Source organism: Toxorhynchites rutilus, chromosome 2, assembly GCF_029784135.1.
Source record: "Toxorhynchites rutilus septentrionalis strain SRP chromosome 2, ASM2978413v1, whole genome shotgun sequence".
Lineage (NCBI taxonomy): Eukaryota > Metazoa > Arthropoda > Insecta > Diptera > Culicidae > Toxorhynchites > Toxorhynchites rutilus.
In genome coordinates this window covers 80232633-80256566 of record NC_073745.1, presented here as the reverse complement: position 1 = coordinate 80256566, position 23934 = coordinate 80232633, and the positions used below count along the sequence as shown (strand labels likewise).

The 23934-nt window shown below is 39.5% G+C and overlaps 1 protein-coding gene across 1 annotated transcript; it reads left to right on the top strand.

The window, feature by feature from the left end:
* Positions 1–208: 208 nt before the first annotated feature.
* LOC129768956 (uncharacterized) lies at positions 209–23521 on the top strand. The gene is made up of 4 exons (XM_055770910.1): positions 209–479; positions 546–1807; positions 22409–22859; positions 22916–23521. The coding sequence occupies exons 1-4, from the start codon at positions 372–374 to the stop codon at positions 23441–23443; spliced, it is 2349 nt and encodes a 782-aa protein (XP_055626885.1). The 5' UTR covers positions 209–371; the 3' UTR covers positions 23444–23521.
* Positions 23522–23934: the final 413 nt, after the last annotated feature.

Sequence of the window (23934 nt, the reverse complement as noted above, 5' to 3'; positions counted from 1 at the left end):
ATAGTATTGAATTTTAACATCCAAACTGAACGCCTATTTTGAAAAACCCCGTGACTCCCTCTCCGTACAAAATTGCAAAAACCTTGTGTTACAGTTGCATACTTGTAGCGTAACACTACAAAATCGTACGACAAAACATCGAAGCGACAGTGACCTTGAAGCATGGAAAATGTAGCATCATTTTCATGTATAATCCTGTTGACAATTGCCAAATGTAAACAAAAGGTGCGCTTTCAGAATATTTTACGTGCAATAAGTATCTCCTGTTTTTGCATTTGTTTTTAGTTTCGGATATGACGTTTTTTTAAATATGTAGTAGTTGAATACGTTTTGCACATCATTATATAAATTCTACCGAAACGCCGGTAACTATGGCTTCCCCGTTACCCGGTCCCAGCCGAAGATGTTCGTCTCGGCTTTCGCTATCACGCAATTTTGCTGGGTCAGCACTGAAAGCCGGATACGCACGCTCCTCCGAGGTGGGTAGCAATATACATAATTCAAACGTGGAAATGGTAATTGATTCGTTTTCATATTGTGTTCAGAATAAAACACCGCCAATGCGCTTGTCACAGCTGTATTCGGAAGTGGATACCAAAGATATAATACAAACTCTTACCGAAAATCCGTTTCGACTGACCGGGCTAACGCTTGCTGAAGAGGATGATCTGATTTCCCTTGCTGCCGATGCGGTCACGCTGTCCTCGGAAGCATCCGAACTTGAGGGGGACAAAACACTGGTCAAAACCTCTTCGATGTCGGTGGTATCGATTAGTAGCGGCAGCGATAAAAATATTACCACTCCAAGAAAGAGCACTGTTGTTGATTTTTTCACCCCTATCAAAGTGCGGAAGAGTTCAATCTACTCGGGGACAATTACGGGTCCATCAAAATCAACCGCACGAAAGTCAACGAGTCGGTCGGAGCGTTACACTAAAACCGAACCGAAGAAAGCGCGGAGGCCAATTTGTAGAACTACAAATATCAAAATGTTGACCAAAAAGCATTTCGATGAGTCACAGAAACGAATAACAAACTATTTTATCAAGACGGAGGAAAGCCCAGATCGTGTGGGATACCATCGGGTGTTGAAATCTTCGGCAATGCCTGCAATTAACACGGGAGATGCGAAAATTGAACAATTTCTGGACATAGAGTTAGAGTCAGGAGTTACTCCCCTACAACCTAGCCAAATAGTGGGACCTTCAATGAGTCAAGTTCCAAGCGATCCTGTCAAAATAATGGAACGGATAGAGGAAATACAAAGCGCAAATCACGACCAGCAAAAGGAGGATTGGAACATGGAAGCGATGGATGTGGCTGTCGCCATTGTGCCAATAGATGCAATCGACTCAGGTTATTCGAATGATGGACCGTCGAGTAGCGATTGCAAGGAACCGCAGAAAAAGTGCAAAACGCCAGCCGCGAGGAAGAGGAAGGCCGCTGCACAGAAGTGCTCAACGACAAAGAAGAAGGTGCCAGCAGCAAAAACGCCCGGCACCGTAAACCGGAATAAGCGAAAAATAATTTGTCCAAAGTACAAAATCATTGCCGGGACGACATTTGCGGTCGATGCGTTCCGGTACGGAGATATTGAGGGTGTGTCACATTACTTCCTTACGCATTTTCATGCCGATCACTATATCGGATTGAAGCGAAGCTTTGATAAGCCGTTGATAATGTCATCGATAACGGCTCGACTGGTGAAGGCATTTATAAACGTGAACGAGGGGTTTTACCGCTTACTGGACTTGCATGAAACCATTGTTATCGATGATGTGCGAATTACGGCGCTGGATGCCAATCAGTGAGTATTACTTTATGAAGAATTCATCCCATTAATACGAAACCATTTTAAATTTATCTTTTTGATTTAGTTGAAACTTTGCCAACTTGTTCGGTATCATTTCAGAAAATAATGATGGGGGGTGGGTTTAGCCGTGCTCGTTACGTAACAATTCAATTTTTATTCCCAAATAAATTCAAGCACCCCTATATGCTTGAGCAGTTAGCTCCGATTCTGGGACCGAATGCGGTGTGTTTCCTGAGTCAAGATGATAAAGTACGTGTTGTATTGGGCTAAATCGTGGTCAATAGCCAGACACCGATTAATGCCTCTCGAATACCGCGTTAATCTTCCAAATCATGATTTTTCTTGGCTGCTAAACATAAGCTTATTCCATCGATTATCACAGGTGCAGAAAGAAGCTAGGGCCCTTTGTTCATTCTGAATCAGTTAGATACAGTGATCCAACGTAGGTTGCAGTTTGTTCAGGAAGGCATGCATGGGTTATATCTATGATATAGCCGCAAGGATGACGTGGGACTACCTAAGCTTAGCAATCATTTGTTTGCATTAATTGAATTTTCGATTGAATGAAACCATTTCCGAATTCAATCGAATACAATATATTTGCTTTGTGAGTAAAAAGATTGAAAAAATGCCATGTTAGGTCAGTTCATGCATTGTGATAGACTATGTTCTTCGTTACAAATAAACTTTACGTTTGATACGATGCCTAGGACAAAATATATGAACGGAAGAATTATCAAACGATTATTTAATTTTACATTTCCCTCTGAATTTGACATCTCTCAAGTGTACGTGCTTCTCGAACCGTGAATTTGCTTGATTTGATGAACTTCAGGCACTCAGTTTCGATTTTGACATGTACTTCGAATGCCTGTTGTTTAATCAATAGGCGTTATCGCAGCAAAAGGTTATCAACTTTTTACCTAATCATCAAATGGTATGCGTAAAAACAGGAAGTGGGTTATATCTATGGTATAACCGCAAGGGTGACGTAGGACTATCGTTGATTTAGAGATCATTTGTTTGAAGTTGAATCTAAATCCATTCTGAATGAATGAATAAATGAATATTTGGAGGACTTCGAAAACGAGAGCGTTACGTTGGAGGCACAAGGTTTTATGCATCCAATATAGGATACGAAAAACCTTGTTCTGAACAATAGTCTTCAAAAGCTTTCCTGCTAACTGCACTTGATTGATAAATCACAAAACCAAAGGTATTATATGGATATTTTATGGATAGAAAACATTAAAATAAACTCTTTCGCTTGAATGTAATTTTCAATTCCAAGGGGAACTGGCAGATTATTTTCCAGTAATGATTAGATCTTTCCGGAACTTTCTCGATGCTGAATGGCATCCAAACGGAAAGAATTCCACGCGTGTATGTGTCGATCCTTCGCCGTCCACCTCGTCCAGCTGTTGCACGTTAGGCAACAATGTTGTCTTGTCGATGTCCTCACGAAAAATGAATGCGTCTCACCACCAGAATATCGCTTAAGTATGTTTTGTGTGTGTGATTGAATCGAGAGAAGGTGTGGTTTACGATGGCAATTTGGAAGGCAAACTAGAGGGGAATGAACTCTCTGAGCTCGAAACTTTCGGCGACTGAGTAGTAATCGATTGCGTGCGCATACAATATTGGATACGGAAATATCCTACTGATGGGGAAGAATAATCTTCAGAAGCTTTCCTGCTAATTACACTTGGTTGAAAAATTACAAAATCAAATGTATTTGGTCGCTGTGTTATATGGTTAAAAAACATTAAAATAAACTATTTCACATGATGCTGAATGGCATCCAAACGGAAAGAATTCCGCGCGTGTATGTGTGTGTGTAGCGATGTCTTCCCGAAGAACCGTTTGTGGCATCACTCTCCTCCTGATGGATTCCCTTCTGGCATAAGGTGCACAAACAGTCTCTTGGTGACACCGTTCATCCGCGCTTTCATGATAAACACGAAGAGCTTCACCACAACAGCGACAGCATGCTCCAATCGCTGTTCAATTAGAACTGAGTGGATTTCCGAGCGGCGCTCGCTTATATACCGATTGGTGATTTCAATAGCCTGTTTTGAGATCAATTTTAAGGCTATTGAAACAAGTTTTTGGACCAAAAAGTAACAAGTATGAAACGCGTAGACATTTTATCTTTCGAATGAAGTGTTTATCTTACCATTTCGTTCAGTTGTTTAGGAGCTATTAACGCTCAAAATCTCGGTCTCCGGCGTAACGATTTCGGTTTCGAAACTTTGATTTTATACCCCGGTATAGAAATGAAAGACGTAGTCCTACGTCAAAATTCAGTGAGCAGAAGATATGAAGGGATATCCTTCAATGCAATAATGAATAACTGAGCCAAAGCGTTTTGTTCGTACCCACATTTCTAAACCATGTTAGGAAAACAGTTCTCGGAGTGCAAAAAAACATGTGGGTGCAGAAGTACTCCCGACTTGCATTAAACAACAACTTCAACTTCTATTTTTTATACTACAGAAGCTTTGAACTTGAAAGTTCATTCGCCCCTAATGTCTGCACGATTTTCCCAGGTTCCTAAGTTTAGAATAACGTGTTGAGGAAACAAACTTTAGTCTGCACCACGATAGATACAATACGGTAGCGCGACTTATGAGAAAGGCCTTTCAGCCATCTTGGATTTTGTATGTAAACAATCTGCAATATCTTTTTTTTGCTCTTTGTGTGTGGTATTGTTTTGGTGGGAATAAGAGCATTGAAAAGTTGAAAGGTAAGTCTTTTACGCTTAAAGTTAGGTTTGTAATATACTCTATAGGCTGATTTAGACGATGCCAGTCAGCGCTCTAGTTGAAGTATCCAGTGAACAGAGAACAGACACTCTGTTCAAATTACTTGTACCAGTATCGAAAAAGTAATTGGCCTCTAACTTGAACAGAGTGTCTGTTCTCTATTCACTGGATACTTTAACTAGAGCGCTGACTGGCATCGTCTAAATCAGCCTTAAATCGACTTTCGGTGTCGGTCGATGATGGAGGTATTTTTCCCGCGTTTTGCAGTTAGAAACGTCGGTTAATTATTCGATTGTAAGGTTCTGGAATTTCATGTTTTCCTATATCTAATATTCTTTGTTTCGGTGTTCTTGGTTAACAAAAACCTAATGCCTGTTTTTGATGGGGCATAAAAAGATGATATAAAAGGATTTCTAGGAACTTCCTGCGATTTGTTTTATCGTCGATATTGTTCAGCTCATATATTATAGAAAAAAACCCGAAGCTGTAACTGTTAAAATAACCATAAGCCACCGATTAATTTATAATTTACAGTTTACAATTCTTCCGCAAGTGCATTTATTTCACAAGTGTGTATATGCGTGACCATTATATTTAGTGAACAACTAAACGAATGTCAAACATTTGTACTTTACTTTTGCACGTATGAATCTAACAACGAGTATATCGACGAATAATATATGAATCCGTTCAATCCGGTGACAAAAGGACTAAAATCAAATAAGAATAGTCCGAAAATGATATTATGCATTATATTTAATAAATATCCCACGCCACTGACATTAATTTATACATTTCATTGAACAATATTCTAAAATAGGAAAAAAAGTCACTTGTTCAAAGAAGTTACTCCTGTACGCGCGTCGGTGTCTCAGACCGAAGGTGGTGAAAAAGTGACATACGTCCCCTTCGTACCAACTTATACGATACGCTAAACGATGATGAACAACGAATGACGAAGCTAGAGAAAATCGCAATGTCGTAGTGTTGATGTTTTCTGAGAAATTAACGAATTATTGATTTCTTGGTCTCTCAGACCTATGCGCGAGTATAGGAGTGTTAACCGTCATGGTGTTTCGTCGAAATTATTCGGATATGCTAAATCATTTACGGTTGAACCATAAAAATGATTCCCTGGTGGTGGAGGAGACTGGGAAGAGGAATTTAAGGTCTGCAGGAGTAAAATGCGGACTTAAAGAAGGTGGTCTCAGCTCCCGTTCTAAAATAGTAGTATTCAAATTCAGAGTGCCGAGGAAAATATACCATACTAGTGGTCAATGATTCTATAAATGCTCCATGTTTATTTCAAAATTATATTTAATATAACTTTTAAAATTATGACATCATACTTTTTTATTACAAATATGTCTGTTCTTTTTGATTACAAGAAATAAATATTCGATCGAATACTGAAAAACAATTATTCGAATGAATCTAATATTTAAAAATGACCCCACGATTAATCGACAATTGAATAAACGAAAAATTTAGACATCTCTATTTGCAGTCAAATCCCTTTCCACAGTCCTCTGTATATTTATACCGTTTCCCCTCGCGCACTTATTGATGACACGGTCGCACCTTTATTCCACACATCTTGGTCTGCATAAAGGCAAGCGAGTACAAAAGTACTCGCAGTTTGCATTTTTTTGCAAAGCCGATTTCCCCAGACACCTTTGTTTTGAAGTCTGTGTTAGGCAAACACATTTCAGTCGGAACAAAAATACCCCCGACTTGCACGAATTTGCAATGCCGATTCTCCCAGACACCTGGATTCTGAAGTCTGTGTTGGGGAAACACATTTCAACCGGAATAAAAAGTCACAGGATGGTTGTGTCCGAGACACGACCGCATAGTTGATGTAGGATTCCGGGAGGCTATCTGTTGAAGAATTACATTGTTAAACTCTTTGATAATAATTTGGTTGCCCTGAAAAGGTTTGGTTTTTGGATATTGTTTGTTCACTTCACCAGTGTTTACCGAGTGATGATGACAGAAGGATGGTAAACAGTCGTTGGATAGTGCGTATCAGATAAAAGACACCGAAGTGAAACGAGATATGATGAACTCCTAGACGAGATACCTCCTGTGATATGTATGAATGAAATAAAGAAAAACTTCACCAATGTAATATAAGATAATTACCAATATCGAACACAATTATCAATTTTTGTCATTAGTATTACTTTAATATAGAGACAACGTATGCACCGACTTGCATATTTTCGATTTCCCCCAGGCCGCTTGGTTTTGATGTCGCTGTTGGGGAACACATTTCGGTAGGAATAAAAGTTTCCCCTACTTCATGTATTTGCAATGCCGTTTTCCCCCATGCAGCTTGGTTTTGATGTCTCTGTTAGGGAACATATTTCGGTAGAAACAAAAGTTCCCCCTACTTTCATGTATTTGCAATGCCGATTTCCCCCAGGCAGCTTGGTTTTGATGTCTCTGTTAGAGACCCGCCGCATGTGTCGTCAGTTTGCACCAATCAGAAGTATTTTCTTCAGTATAAAAAATTGTTATGGAGTGCTGGAATTGATCGACGCAAAAATTTCATCAATCCATCATGAAATGACAGCAATAATCGTTTGAAATTGGACAATTTTCACGATGTACCCGATTTTCGATTTTCAATTTGTACCCCAAAATGTTCTCGAAAGACGTAATCCCACGTCAAAATATCTCCGACTTGCATGAATTTGCAATGCCAATTTCCCCACGCTCCATGGATTTGAAGTCTGTGTTAGGAAAACACATTTCGGAGGGAACAAAAGCTCCCCCTACTTTCATGTATTTGCAATGACAATTTCCCCATGGCTGCTTGGTTATGATGGCTGTGGTGGGGGAACCGTAAATCGGGCCAATCAAAACGAGATAGTTAGGGCGTTTAGATAACGCTTAACATTTTACAGTTATTCAATTGTTTATCTAGTTTATCTAGTGTGGATGGAGGACCAGACGAGAATCCTCGTTTCAAGGGAGTATTCTAGTCTAGAAATTTAAAAAAAAATCAAATTGTTTTTCCTTCATATTTCTGTATTTTAGGCATTCAAGAATATACCCTAGAAAGGACTTGTCGAAAATCCTATTATTTACCGAGTTAAAGCCATTTTAGTGATGCGGTATCTAACCTGTTACGACCATAACAACGAAGTTCGAACGCGTTTTTCTCGAAACTAGTTTTCTCAAATTGGCGTACACGATATTTCAAGTTCTACTGAACCGATTAATGTCAAAATTGTATGGATACAATCTGCGGGCATTTCTCTATCGCATGAACCTATAAAAATAATATTTTTTAAATTTTACTATATTTAAAAACTATGGATGGGTTATATCTATGATATAACCGCATAGTTGACGTAGGACTGCCGTTGGCTTAGTAATAATTTATGTATTTTCAATTAGCAATAATCGCACCTCGGATGTTCCTCATTGGGTACATTTTGCCTAATCATCAAACGGTATGCGTAGAAATTCAGTGAGCTGGCGACATGAAGGGATTTCTTCCAATGCAGTCTTGAATAACCGAGCCGAAGCGTTGCATTTGTACCCGCTTTTGTAGACCGTGTTAGCAAATGAATTCCGGAGTGTAAAAATTCATGGAGGTGTAAAAGCACTGCCGACCTCCATGTATCTGCAATGCCGATTTTCACAACTTCTTGGTTTCGGAATCTGTATTGGGAAAAAAATTCAGGTTTGCAAAAATGCAAGCGAGTACAAAAGTACCCGCAACTTGCATCCAATTTGCATGGCCGACTTCCCTAGGCTCCATGGTTTTGAAATCTGTGCTAGGGAAACATTCCGATTTGCAGAAATGCAAGCGAGTGCAAAAGTACCCGCAGCCTGCATCTATTTTGCAATGCTGATTCCCCCAGGCTTCATGGTTTTGAAATCTGTGTTAGGGAAACATTCCGATTTGCAGAAATGCAAGCGAGTGCAAAAATACCCACAGCTTGCATCTATTTTGCAATGCCGATTTTCCCAGGCTTCATGGTTTTGAAATCTGTGTTAGGGAAACATTCCGATTTGCAGAAATGCAAGCGAGTACAAAGGTACCCGCAGCCTGCATCTATTTTGCAATGTTGATTCCCACAGGCTCCATGGTTTTGAAATTTGTGTTAGGGAAGCATTCCGATCTGCAGAAACGCAAACGAGTACAAAAGTACCCGCAGCTTGCATCTATTTTGCAATGCCGATTTCCCCATGCTCCATGGTTTTGAAGTCTGTGTTAGGGAAACATCCATTCATTCCAGCGATCGTACCTCAATCGTTGCGCAATCACAACTGAGTGGATTTCCGAGCGCCACTCGCTTACATACCGATTTGTGATTTCAATAGCCTGTTTTGAAAGCAATTTTAAGGCTATTGAAACAAGTTTTTGGATCAAAAAGTAACAAGTATATAACGCGTAGACATTTTATCTTTTGAATGAAGTGTTTATCATACCATTTCGTTCAGTTGTTTAGGAGCTATTCACGCTCAAAATCTCGGTCTCCGGCGTAACGCTTTCGTTTTCGAAACTTTGATTTTACACCCCGGTATAGAAATGAAAGACGTAGTCCTACGTCAAAAAACGGGAAACTTAAGAAAAACTCTTTTAAACCGCATTTTGTTTTTCAAGCGGCCGCCATTTTGCCAAAAAACATGTTTTTGACTTGTCCGAGGTTCATTCGAAAGATGCCGCTTTACTGATTCAGAATCTGTTCGATTTATTTGTTTCAGATAACCAGAAGGGCTGGAATCGTGTACGCCATGGCACAACTTTTTTTTGAACCCTTTCACTTCGTCAGCTCTTAACTATTCTAGTTATGATTATTTTTCCTCCGTTCGAATTTTGTTTTATTGTTAAAAGATAGATGAACAAATAATGATATAATGGATACTAAGAATATTCTTTGTTTTATTTTTAAGGAGCTCGAAAAAACGTCCAAAATACGTGTCTCTACACTAGAATACCCTCTTAATTACATAACGACGAATATCTAATGCATAAAACGAAAAACAAGTCGAGATGTCATATGACATTTTTAGTTCGATGGTCGTTTGAATGTTCATGATGTTCAGAAGCGTCTCGTCCGCCTGTTCAAACTGTTCATAGGACAGGTAGACAATCTTAGAATAAAATGTATATTATTTCACATTTGTAACATGTATGAGGAATTATCGAAGGTATTTTTTTGTGATTTCCATGTTATCCCGAATATCCTTATTATATTTTCTATTTTGGTGGAATTCAAACCCACCGTGAAGAATATAATCTGATAATTATATTTGAATAAACCAAAACCCGCGCGTAACACAGCTTTAACGCAACGAAATAAGCAGTAATGACTACCGGGTTCAAACAATTCATCTGAACCCGCCGCCATCCAAACACAGGGCAAACACAGTCAACTACGTATGAAACGATCGCTACTACCAATGCGCCGCCTTGCGTAAAAATGACGTTTTCGGTTCAATATTACTGCTGAACAAAACCGATGCAAACGATGGAAAATACACACTACCATTCTTGAGTGTTTGTTCGTAGTTGTCATCGTTTCCCTTTCTGTTTCTTTTCCTATTCCTGAAGTCATTAAAATTTGAGAGAGGGCACGAGACCGCGAGAGTACACAGCACCAAACACCCCGAGCGAGCATGATACAAATAAAAGAACGAACCAATTCATTCATGATTTCTGTGGATGTGGTGATATTCTTCGTTGATGTGTGGTTTTAATTCGAGCGTTTTTATCGATTTTGTTCATTCGACAACTTGAACCCGGTACACATAGTACACGTATGTCTGCTTACGTTGTAGAGACGAATGAACTCCCAGAGTTTGAAGTCTCTTTAATCCATCATCATCATATCATAGCTTACGTTTTAAAACCTCCGCTGCATTGGCCGGACATGTGGATGAAATAGCTGCGTATTTTGGTCTTAATGCTGACAAAATTGTGGTCCAGAGCTATGATGGCGCTACTGTTCTTCTTCTTCAATGGCACTAACGTTCCTAGAGGAACTTCGCCGTCTCAACGTAGTATTACTTGCGTCATTTTTATTAGTACTTAGTTGAGATTTCTATGCCAAATAACACGCCTTGAATGCATTCTGAGTGGCAAGCTCTAGAATACGCGTGATCACAGTGCAAGTCGGAGGAAATTTCTTTGACGAAAAATTCCCCCGACCAGAACGGGAATCGAACCCGAACACCTGGCATGTTAGTTATGACGCTAACCACTCGGCCAAGGGAGCACTACTGTAATGTCCCGAAATAAATCTGGTGTGCAAACATTAAACTTGGTTTTGCTTCACTCGTGCACAAACAACAAGAAAACGTCAAGGTTTTTTAATATGATCTCATCTTTTGCGGCATTTTTCTCGCAGTCGTCAAAACGCAGCGAGACATTGAAGCAATTTATGGAGACCAAAATACCAAATGTTTGCCAAAAAAGATGATTTGAATTATGCACCTATCGATGAAAGTTTGGGTGAGATTTACCTTGGTGACAGTGTCTATGATGCTGTCACTTTTACTACATCCAGAGGTCCTCACGCATTCATGCTTGAGTTCAACACTGTATACTTCAGGGTGCCGACTCAAAATCCGAAAATAGATTCCCTGATATTCCCTGATTTTCCAGTAATTTTCCAGAAAAATTCCAGGTGTAGACTTGTAGTTAAATTCTCTGGAAGTACTAACATTAAGTTAGCTTAAACAATGAAATTTAAGAACGTCTGTCGATATTCTAGAATAAATTAATTGTTTGTGATTTTTAATTGAGTTTAACAACGACTGATAAGGGCCCTAAAAGATTTTTAAAAAATGGACAAATACTAATACAAATACTAGTACAGAATGAGACATTTTCATTTTGATTTGGATCAATTTCATGAAACTGTTACGATTTTAACGAAATGCTTTATCTCGCAATCTTTTGGCTTCCTTCTGCACGTTTTCCAAAATTTTTCCCGTTTTACCTCCAGATATTCCACTTCTGTTTACCGTAGCCGTTTTATTAACGCTCTTTATCGTCTTTCTTTATTGATGCTATCCTTCCGAAGTGAAGTATAGCATCATAAGCTTGTCGCATAGCACAACCGTTTCCTCCCACTTATTTTCATAAAAACATTCGCTAATGGAAAAGCCCCTCAACGTTGAGGTTTCCAATGAGAGACAGAAGACCGTTTTGGGTAAAACTTCCGTAAACCTGTCCTTTTCAAAAATGGTTCAGTCGTTCATTCTTCGGATCATAGTGAGCAAACTTATTTATGTTGCTAGCAATATTGTTTCAATTATAAACCTGTTGGAGCTCCACTGATACGACCAAAATCCGTCAAATATCAAAAAGTCAATAGTCAAAAGCTTCTCGAATCGTTTTCCCCTTCATTTTTTATCGGAATCAATGATGGAAAGATCAAGGACACATCAACGCAGTGCTTCGCTTCTCAGATGAAATTTTAAGATTTGTTAAGATTTTGGCGATTTTTTTAAGCTCGCGTAATTTGACCAATTCACGTTTATACCGTCCATCGACACAAAAGGAAGTTTGTTCAAATATATAACTTCCATGCCTTCTTCAAAAGCTGCAAGTCCTGATGCTTGAGAATGTCCCAAAGAACATTGACGCCATGTAAAGATTTACCAAATCCTTCTCATTTTCATCCCAAAATCTGACATGCAGATCAATCTGTATCTTCTTTGTAGTCTTGCTCAAAGACTCGCCGAAACCAAAGGTAATGTAAAGCTTACATAGTTTCATCGAACTAAAAATCGTCATAAAGCTCATTTTATCACACCCTAGTTAGACCCTAGGGAATTAGTTGAAGTTGAACGGCAGATACTGATGCCAAAAATGCCAGTAAAACATCGCGAATGTGAAAGCCGTCTACTTTTGCGCTGTTTACCCTTCGGAAAGCCTAAGTTCACCTACAGGCAAAAGCAAATAACATATACTGAAAAACCTACAGAGAGTCGAAGTAGTCAAATACAAGTATTTTGGTATCATTAACTTTCTAATTACTACAATAATCAAAATTATAATTGGCGGAATTTCTTTTTATTCCAGGTTGACGGCAAAATTCCATGATATTCCCTGATTTTCCCTGACATGTTTTGAATTCCCTGATATTCCCTGATTTTCAAGGTTTTTCAAGGTAGTCGACACCCTGTACTTGCCAAAACTTTTTTCGAATATTTTTGCACATACGGATGTTCTTTATCAAATTTTGCAAAAAAAAAAGGAATTAGGCTAAGGTTACATTGGATCGGAGTATGCATGAAAACTTAATTGTGCGATAACTGACGAAGAGAAACAAACTATTTTGTTCGATAGAAGCTGGCGAATTCGAACGATGCAAGCGGGAAGCAATGTAACCATACCAATACAATTCTATGTGGTTGTTCACTTCTCACGATAGTATGCGTTTCGTGCAGCCTTATTTTCGTGAGAAGCTGCAAGCAGTATCACCGTAGCCTTAGACGTAGTAGAATTTGTGCGTATCGTCAAGGCTTGCCTTGCTTCTATAGAGGAGCTCAAAGCTGATAATCATTCCGATAGTACGCTCAAAGATGCAATTGATGTATCTGGCGAAACTATGATTGACAGTAACGTCATCAATTGTCGTCGTTTATATGAATCGATTACAAACAAAATTATAGACGAAACGGTTTAAGGAACTAGATGAATACAAATTCGTCGCTTTGTTGAATCACAAAAAAAGACGGGTAATGTCGGGGACATAACCGGAGTGACGTAGGACTATACAAAGGGGACAGCTTTTGTTAAATATATATTTTAAATATATTATTTTAATTTCTTCTCCTACGTGAATACCTACCTATCTACCTGAAAAATGGATTAGTTTACTGTTTACTCTTTATGAATATGTTGATGGTTCTGAAAAGAACCTTTGGTGTTGTGTTTTTGTTATCACTCGATATTCCCATCTTGTTCGGTTAAACCTTCCTGTTTAGCTATTGCGTTTGCCACTCGCCACAGCTTTCACAGATGGAAAATGTCTTCCCATCCAGCTTGTGACATGTTGTTCAGTAAATTACATTTGATGCGACGTGCCGGAGAAACACTTTGCCACTCACTGAAACTAATTGTTGCCTTGATGAGCGCCGAACCGAAGCTGCTCTGTTCTTGATGCGGGTTTTCTGATTGTCGTGAGCAGCTTTGCAAGCCAACTCGAGCACTCCGACGGCCGAAACTCTACAATCGCTGTTAGGTATGCTGGTGCTCCGGCACCAATCCGTTCGGCCTAGTTAACCTTGCAGAGCAATCAGTGAATGCGACCAACAGGGAACTGGAGACCTGTACGGTTCGAGTGAGACTTTGCCTTTCCCTTAACTTGTCCTCCTTTGTTACGTCCACGATGCCGATGCCGTACAATGGCAAAAAAATACATTAGAGGCGAATGAACTGCAAAGTTCAAAGCCTCTTAAAAACAAAGAAAGAAAGAAAGAAAAATACATTCATTACGATTTGTTCGCTCGTTGGATTCACACGCAGGCTAAAAAGGGTCCTTTTCAGGATCACAAAATTATCTTCAATCTAAAGAGTTTATTGTTTTGTTATCACTCGATATCCCCATCTTGTTCGGCTAAACCTTTCTGTTTAGCGATTGCATTTGCTACTCGCCACAGCATTCACAGTTGGAAAATTTCTTCCAGCTTGTGACATATTTTACAGTAAATTACATTCAATGGCACGTCGCATTACCACCATTCAGTATCGGATTGGAGGTAATTTTAACCTGTAATTGAACATTTGCGATGACAGTGGTACAGTGTCGACTTTCAATGTGGGGTCATAATTTGGACCCCGAACTCTATGTTTACAAAAATGTCCAACTAAATATGTCGCATTACAGGTCCGTCCAATTAGCTAAATGTCGAGATAAGTGTAAATTACTGTACTTTCAATCTAGAAGCAATTTAAGAATTGGTGAAAATCAATAAGCTCAGAACAACTGCCAAATTCACATACTCATCATATCCTGGCAAACAAATTATGAAAAAATCAATTTGTGTTTTATTATTATTTTGGATATTGTTTTAGAAAGCATTGAACTGTACCTCTTTTTTGGAAGGTTTAATGGCCCTGAAAAGCGCCTTGTTTTATGGAATGGTTCCAATTTGGAAAACTTAGTACTCGTGGTTTTGAAAAAAAACCATTTCGAACGCCCTCGATGCCGCCTTGTTCTGGATTTGCCACCAAAGCAGTTTGTATAAAGAACAAACTTTTTTCTTCTGCTACCTGATGCCGTTTTGCGATTGCGTTTGCCACTCGCCACTAGATGCAACTGCCTGTTGTCTTGGTGTCCGCCGAACCGAATGTGTCCTGTTCCGAATCCGAGTTTTCTTATCGTCGCGAGCAGCTTTGCCAGCTTACTCGATCACTTCGGCGGCCGAAACTATATAACGCCGGCTAGGTGGACTGGTGCACTGGTAATAACGCGCTCGGCCTAGCTACCCTTGCGGGGAACTCCAGATCAACACGGTTCGAGCGGGATTTTGCCTTTCCCTTCACTTTTCCTCCTTTACCATGTCCAGACATGGCTGCTTGGGTTGGTTTGTTGATGTGTTGTGATGCGAACCGATGTGGTGTACGGTTTGAATGAGAATGATCGTTACGGCTTTTTTTTGACGTAGGACTACGTCTTTCATTTCTATACCGGGGTGTAAAATCAAAGTTTCGAAACCGAAAGCGTTACGCCGGAGACCGAGATTTTGAGCGTTAATAGCTCCTGAACAACTGAACGAAATGGTATGATAAACACTTCATTCGAAAGATCAAATGTCTACGCGTTATATACTTGTTACTTTTTGATCCAAAAACTTGTTTCAATAGCCTTAAAATTGCTTTCAAAACAGGCTATTGAAATCACCAATCGGTATATAAGCGAGCGCCGCTCTGAAATCCAATCAGTTCTAATTGAACAGCGATTGGAGCATGTTGTCGCTGTTGTGGTGAAGCTCTTCGTTTATCATGAAAGCGCGGATGAACGGTGTCACCAAGAGCCTGTTTGTGCACCTTAGGCCAGAAGGGGATCCATCAGGAGGAGGGTAATGCCACAAACGGTTCCCCGGGAAGACATCGCTACACACACACATATTTCAATTTTTTCAACCAAGTGTAATTAGCAGGAAAGCTTCTGAAGATTATTCTTCCCCATCAGTAGGATATTTCCGTATCCAATATTGTATGCACACGCAATCGATTATTGCTCAGTCGCCGAAAGTTTCGAGCTCAGAGAGTTCATTCCCCTCTAGTTTGCCTTCCAAATTGCCATCGTAAAAAATATCTAATCGTTGCTGGAAAATAATCTGCCAGTTCCCCTTGGAATGGAAAATTACATTCAAGCGAAAGAGTTTATTTTAATGTTTTCTATCCATAAAATATCCATATAATACATTTGGGTTTGTGATTTGTCAATCAAATACAGTTAGCAGGTTAGCTTCTGAAGATTATTCTTCAGAACAAGGTTTTTCGTATCCTATATTGGATGCATAAAACCTTGTGCCTCCAACGTAACGCTCTCGTTTTCGAAGTCCCCCAAATATTCATTTATTCATTCATACAGAATGGATTTTAATTCAACTTCAAACAAATGATCTCTAAATCAACGATAGTCCTACGTCACCCTTGCGGTTATACCATAGATATAACCCACTTCCTGTTTTTTTCACTTAAATTCTTTTTATTTCTTAATTTGGTTTACATTATAATAAAGTACTACATATCAAGTGATCAACCTAGGGTTCTACATCTTTAAGTTGATGATCGTTACGGCAGCGGAGCGGGGATTTTTAAGCTGACTGGCTGGCTCGAGAATTACGCATGTGTGAGACTGCGACCAATGTTTCGTTCATTTATTTCTTTTTCCTTTCCAATCGTGCTTCATTCTATTTCGCTGCTGCTCTGGTTGCCCGTTTTGGTCGGTACGATTTGAAGAGCACAAAATGGACCAATCAAAAATGGGCACATAGTGCATTTTGACAATGCTTGATTCACAATTATTCAATTATTTATCTCAAGAAAAATGAAATGTTATTCGTTATGATAGATGCGTAGATATATTTCCTATCAATTGATGCAAAAACCTTCGCGATCTATTGAGAAATGCTCGAGTTATAAGCGTTCCAAATCTTGCATTTTTTCCTACTTGTTCAGTGCCTAGATTTCCATTTCACCCCCTGTATCTTCCGGTTAGACGTAGTCCTACGTCAAAATTGCCGGCTTCGATGTCGCATTACCTACTGGGAATTTGAAAATGCTTATTTCATACCACTTGAAATTCGATGAAACGAAGCTTTGTAATAAGCTGACGGTTCTTTCTAAATTAAAGTCATTATTCCGATTATCGTTGGACAAAGCCTGCATTAAACCATCTCCGAAACGGCTGACCAGAATTATACTGACATTGCCTAATACAACGGCATCCGTTGAAAGAACTTTTTTTGTTGTTCGACGGATCAAGAATTATTTGCGGTCGAGATCTGACCAGAAACGGTTATTCGGAATTATGGTGATGACTGTGGAAAAAGATTACCTTTATGACATAAGGCAGACGTCTTTATTTTATGAGGAATTCATTGATAAGTTTGCGCTCATAGTTTACCGTAGGATTCTTTTGTTATACAGGCAAACCTGTTTTTGTGCGTGTGATAAGGACCGCACAAAAAATCGTGTTTGCTAAACAATTTGAAAAAAAAAAAACTTTTTGTTATGTGGTGGTGGATAGGGAACGCATGAAAAAAAAAATCTTAAGAAAATAACCCAAATCCTAATGATTCCATTCGTGATCAACATTCGATTTCCTTTTTTCACTTTCATAAGCGGTCTACTCTCTTGCGCAGATCATAAAAACAATTCTTTGCTCCTGTCTATAAGCTTCAACTGACACCTTAAAACAAACAAAACAAAACATGAGAATGGGAATTAACTGACACAGTCCCTATGTAGAGCGATAAAATATCAAAGATAGTAAAAAATGAGCGAATAATTCATTTTTTTCAAATACCGCATAAAAAAAGACGCACCAAAAAAATCGCATAAAAAACCGCACAAAAACTGGTTTTACTGTATATATAAATGTTGAGAAATAAAAAGGTTAAAATATGTCATCGCAATACTGTTATTTTAATGTCGCAAATGAAATTGAACAGGTAGCTCAGTCACGCGTCGCCTCTGATGATGTTATGATGTTCATTAATGACACAGCACATTCGTCTCTATAAATAGTCATACGATTACTAGCAAGACTGGTTTTAGGGCCCTTCAGAATAACTTTGTACTGTTTTAGTGAATCCATTTTTTTACGCTTTAACGACACTTCTCAATCGTCGTTTAACTCAATTAAAAACAACAAACAATTCATTTATTGGAAGATATCGTCTGACGTTCTTAAATTTCATTGTTTAAGCTGACTGAATGTTTTAGAAACTACAGCTAAAGTACTAGTAAAGACATTGATTACTAGTCTACATCTGGAATTTTTCTGAAAAATTACTGGAAAATCAGAGAATATCAGGGATTTTTTTTTCGAGTTTTGAGTTGACACCCTGATCTCGAACAAAAACTCCGTCACATCTTCACCGTTGACGAACGTTTGTCGCAAATTCGCTTCAGGAGCGATATCTTCGACGTTAAACGGCTTTGGCCGTCGTCGATTCGCGAATCAGTTCGTGCTGGTTATCTTTGACCAGTAGTAATGGTGACTCTTGTCTTGCCTTCACCTGCATCCCATGTTGCTAGTGCTACCGTTTCCAGTTTCACTCTCGGCTCCACATAGCACCAAAGTTCCTCCTACACGAGCAGCAACTCGATCTTGAAACGCCAGGTTGGATAGTTGTTATTTACTTTCTTCCATCACTTCTCTCGATAATTGATAACCTTGTGTATGAAACAGATTTTTTTCGCATTCAGAGGAAAAAATTATAGGCAAACGTTTGGGTTAAGCATGAGTAACAAACTTTTACCTCTCCTAGCAAAAGTCTTCATGAGTGACCTCGAGCATGGATACGATATGTTGATGATATTTTCGCATCGGTGAAAGAACGCTACCTCGACCGAACGTTTGTCATGGTAAATTCTCAACACAATTCGATTACATTCACTTGTGAATAAGAACGGGAAAATAGCCTTTTCTGGATTTAGAGATTACCAGAAAAGAAGACAACACCTTAAAATTTGGAATCCACCGTAAACCAACTTCCACTAAACGCTTCATAACAAGCGATTCCAACCATTTTGGTGGCCTTCCACTCCATGGCACATCGCCTTTACAATGTCCCCATGGAAAAAGAAGAGTTTGCCAAAGAGAAAGAACCTGAAGGACTAGATCCTTCCCGATGAGAAATTCGGGATCTATGAAATACAGTGCTGAACCCCTGGCTTGCCTGAATCGACAACTGAAACTTTTACTTTTTATACTATAGAGGCTTTAAACATCAAAGTTGATTCACATCTAGTATCTGAAATGACGATTTTCCAGGCTTCTCAGTTTAGAAGTCCGCGTTAGGGAAACACATTTTAGTGGGAACAAAAATACCCCTGATCTGCATGTTTTTGCAATGCCGATTTCCCCAGACTCCTTGGTTTTGGAGTCGGTGTTGGGGAAACCGTATTTTCTTCTTTTGGGCGGCACAATTTGAGGACCACTAATCGGATCAATCAAAACGTGGCAGTTAGGGTGTTCAGATAACGCTAGACATTTCACAGTTTTTCAATTGTTTATCTCATGAAAAATAGCATTTTATTCATTAAGAACTACCGGGGCAGGTTGAAATGTGGGGTATGTTCAAACGGAAGCCGTAACTATTCATTTGTCATGATTTTTTTCCTTCAGGATACAGTTCCACTAAATGCCATAACCGGAAGATTGAAGCGTCTCAACGCACTCCATGACATTGTTTGTTTTTGATCGTTCGTAAGATTGAATCCGAACTTTTTGAAGCCAACTCAATCCGTACAGAAAACAGTTTCCCCGTGTTTTAAAATTTCTAACAACCCATTAGGTAGTTACTGGATGTTGTCTAGGTGGATTTCTGTTGATGAATCTACGAGGGAAGAATTTACCATTCAGAACCGCAAAATTATAATCTATGACTTTGCCCAATACACCATTTTGATACCATTTTTGTATAAGCCCTTTTCAAAAATTAGTCGTGGTCGCATTAAAAAAAACTAATGCCGTAAAATGATATCGTACTTAGTCCCGAACAAGTTTGCAAAGTTTCAACTAAATAAAAAATATGTAAATAAAAGACGGGTGGGTAATGTCGGGGACATAACCGGAGTGACGTAGGACTATACAAAGGGGACAGCTTTTGTTAAATATATATTTTAAATATATTTTATTTTCTTCTCCTACGTGCATACCTACCTATCTACCTGAAAAATGGATTAGTTTACTGTTTACTCTTTATGAATATGTTGATGGTTCTGAAAAGAACCTTTGGTGTTGTGTTTTTGTTATCACTCGATATTCCCATCTTGTTCGGTTAAACCTTCCTGTTTAGCTATTGCGTTTGCCACTCGCCACAGCTTTCACAGTTGGAAAATTTCTTCCCATCCAGCTTGTGACATGTTGTTCAGTAAATTACATTTAATGCGACGTGCCGGAGAAACACTTTGCCACTCACTGAAACTAATTGTTGCCTTGATGAGCGCCGAACCGAAGCAGCTCTGTTCTTGATGCGGGTTTTCTGATTGTCGTGAGCAGCTTTGCAAGCCAACTCGAGCACTCCGACGGCCGAAAATCTATAATCGCTGTTAGTTATACTGGTGCTCCGGCACCAATCCGTTCGTCCTAGTTACCCTTGCGGAGCAATCAGTGAATGCGACGAACAGGGAACTGGAGACCTGCACGGTTCGAGTGAGACTTTGCCTTTCCCTTAACTTGTCCTTCTTCGTTACGTCCACGATGCCGATGCTGTACAACCACACGGGTTTACGGTTTGAAAGAAAATAAGATATTTTTTTGGGGTCCGCGTGTTTTATACTCTAGCGGTACACACTCACAGGATAGAGACAAATCGGCGGACTCAGCCAGAGGGGCAAGTCCAACGAGACGAACGAATGAGCGTTAAAAGGGAGCGATGGCAAAAAAATACATTCATTACGATTTGTTCGCTGGATTGGATTCACATGCGGGCTAAAAAGGGTCCTTTTCAGGATCACAAAGTTATCTTCAATCTAAAGAGTTTATTGTTTTGTTATCACTCGATATCCCCATCTTGTTCGGCTAAACCTTTCTGTTTAGCGATTGCATTTGCCACTCGCCATAGCTTTCACAGTTGGAAAATTTCTTCCCATCCAGCTTGTGACATATTTTACAGTAAATTACATTCAATGGCACGTCGCATTACCACCACTCAGTATCGGATTGGAGGTAATTTTAACCTGTAATTGAACATTTGCGATGACAGTGGTACAGTGTCGACTTTTAATGTGGGGTCATAAATTGGACCCCGAACTCTATACAAAAACCCCGAACTCTATACAAAAATGTCCGACTAAATATGTCGCGTTGCAGGTCCGTCCAATTAGCTAAATGTCGAGATAAGTGTAAATTACTGTACTTTCAATCTAGAAGCAATTTAAGAATTGGTGAAAATCAATAATCTCAGAACAACTGCCAAATTCACATACTCATCAGATCCTGGCAAACAAATGATGAAAAAATCAATTTGTGTTTTATTATTATTTTGGATGTTTTAGAAAGCATTGAACTGTATTTCCTAAACTCTTTTTTGGTAGGTTTAATGGCCCTGAAAAGCGCCTTGTTTTATGGAATAGTTCCAATTTAGAAAACTTAGTACTCGTGGTTTTGAAAAAAACCATTTCGAACGCCCTCGATGCCGCCTTGTTCTGGATTGCCACCAAAGTAGTTTGTATAAAGAACAAACTTTTTTCTTCTGCTACCTGATGCCGTTTTGCGATTGCGTTTGCCACTCGCCACTCGCTGCAACTGCCTGTTGTCTTGATGTCCACCGAACTGAATGTGTTCTGTTCCGAATGCGGGTTTTCATATTGTCGCGAGCAGCTTTACCAGCTAACTCGATCACTTCGGCGGCCGAAACTATATAACGCCGGCTAGGTGGACTGGTGAACTGGTACTAACGCGCTCGGCCTAGCTACCCTTGCGGGGTACTCCAGATCAACACGGCTCGAGCGGGATTTTGCCTTTCCCTTCACTTTTCCTCCTTTACTATGTCCAGACATGGCTGCTTGGGTTGGTTTGTTGATGTGTTGTGATGCGAACCGATGTGGTGTACGGTTTGAATGAGAATGATCGTTACGGCAGCGGAGCGGGGATTTTTAAGCTGACTGGCTGGCTCGAGAATTACGCATGTGTGAGACTGCGACCAATGTTTCGTTCATTTTTTTCTTTTTCCTTTCCAATCGTGCTTCATTCTATTTCGCTGCTGCTCTGGTTGCCCGTTTTGGTCGGTACGATTTGAGGAGCACAAAATGGACCAATCAAAAATGGGCACATAGTGCATTTTGACAATGCTTGATATTTCACAATTATTCAATTATTTATCTCAAGAAAAATGAAATGTTATACGTTATGATAGATGCGTAAATATATTTCCTATCAATTGATGCAAAAACCTTTGCGATCTATTGAGAAATGCTCGAGTTATAAGCGTTCCAAATCTTGCATTTTTTCCTACTTGTTCAGTGCCTAGAATTCCATTTCACCCCCTATATCTTCCGGTTAGACGTAGTCCTACGTCAAAAAAAATATTTGAAAATTCGTGTTGATTGGTGGAATGCGTCTTTATGTGAGCGAATCGAATGATCTTTTCTCAATCATCCTCATTTCAGTTGCCCTGGAGGGATCATGTTTTTGTTCCAGTTACCAAATGGGACCAACATTTTACATACGGGAGATTTTCGTGCCAGCTCGGATATGGAAGAGTACCCGGAGCTTTGGAACATGGATATACACTGCATTTATTTGGACACTACGTACCTTTCGTCGAAGTATGCTTTCAAGTCGCAGTGGGAAAGCATTACCGTTGCATGTGCTGAGGTTCGATCCTACCTCAAGCGTAACATAGGAGCCAGAGTGCTTATAGTTTGCGGTGGATACCTCATTGGGAAGGAGAAAGTTTGGTGCGAGTTGGCAGCGCAGTTCAACCGCAAAGTGTGGACGGAACCAAACAGGCGGAAGGCGCTAACAGCTATTGACGATCCTCTCCATCTGCAATTTGTTGTAGATGACCCGAAAGATGCTGACATACACGTACTTGCCATGAACAAGCTTTCGTACGACGTAGGTGAATCTATCGCTTGTTTTGCTGTGTCAATTCAACGCTTTTTGTATTTCAGGAATTAGTCAATTACGTGGACCAATTTCCGGATCGCTACGACAGTGTGCTGGCACTTCGTCCTAGCGGATGGGAGAAAAACAGTCGACCTCAGTACAGGGGGAGAATCAATATAGTCGGCGTTGAGTACTCGGAACACTCGAGTTTTGATGAGCTGAAGCGATTCGTTCGCTTCCTGCGACCAAAGGAAGTAATTAGTACGGTACCTTATGGCAATTCAAATCAAAATCGTACCCCCCAAGTTCCTGTGAATTGGTATCAGGGAGATATACGTCCGGAACGACAGCCGTTGCAAATGACAATGACTTCGTTTGTAACAGTTGGCTCCAAAACTCCTGGTGCAAAGAAGGAATGCAAAGCGACGAAATCAATTCCCGAAGAAGATGACGATGATTGCACAATAGTTTCGGAACCTATTAAGGAAACTATGAAAGAGAAGAGCAAGACATCGCCTGAGGTAGAACCAGATGAGATGGCACATTCCGAAAGCGGCGAAAACGGAGACTCCGATAGTGACTGGTTGCCATGAAACGGCTGTGATGTTTTGTATAGTAATGTTTTTAAAACAGAGATTTATGTAATAAATACACTAAAAGTGCATTGTTAATTTTGATGTGTCAGTTGAAATGTTAATGCCCTCAGCCCTTATGTCCTCAGAAATATTGTCCTGAAAAGATTCTTGATATTTCATTTCGTTGAAAAGTTACAGCTAAAAGTATGAAGTCACCTCAAGGGATATAGTATTGCTGTACGAATTTCTGAACACGTGTTTCTAGAAACCATGTTTAACCATACTGGTGGTATGGATATCTAAGGATCTACTCGACCGACTTGGCTGATTTTTTTTATAAGCATGTCAATATGAATTATCTAAGGCCCTTACAAGGTCGTTTTTTGATATTTATTTTTTTCGATTTTTTATGAGCATCTAAACAGCGATTTTTATTGAAAAATAGCTCATTTTCAATAAAAATTAACACCATTTTGATAATTTTTTGAATTTTCAAAAATCCCTATGTC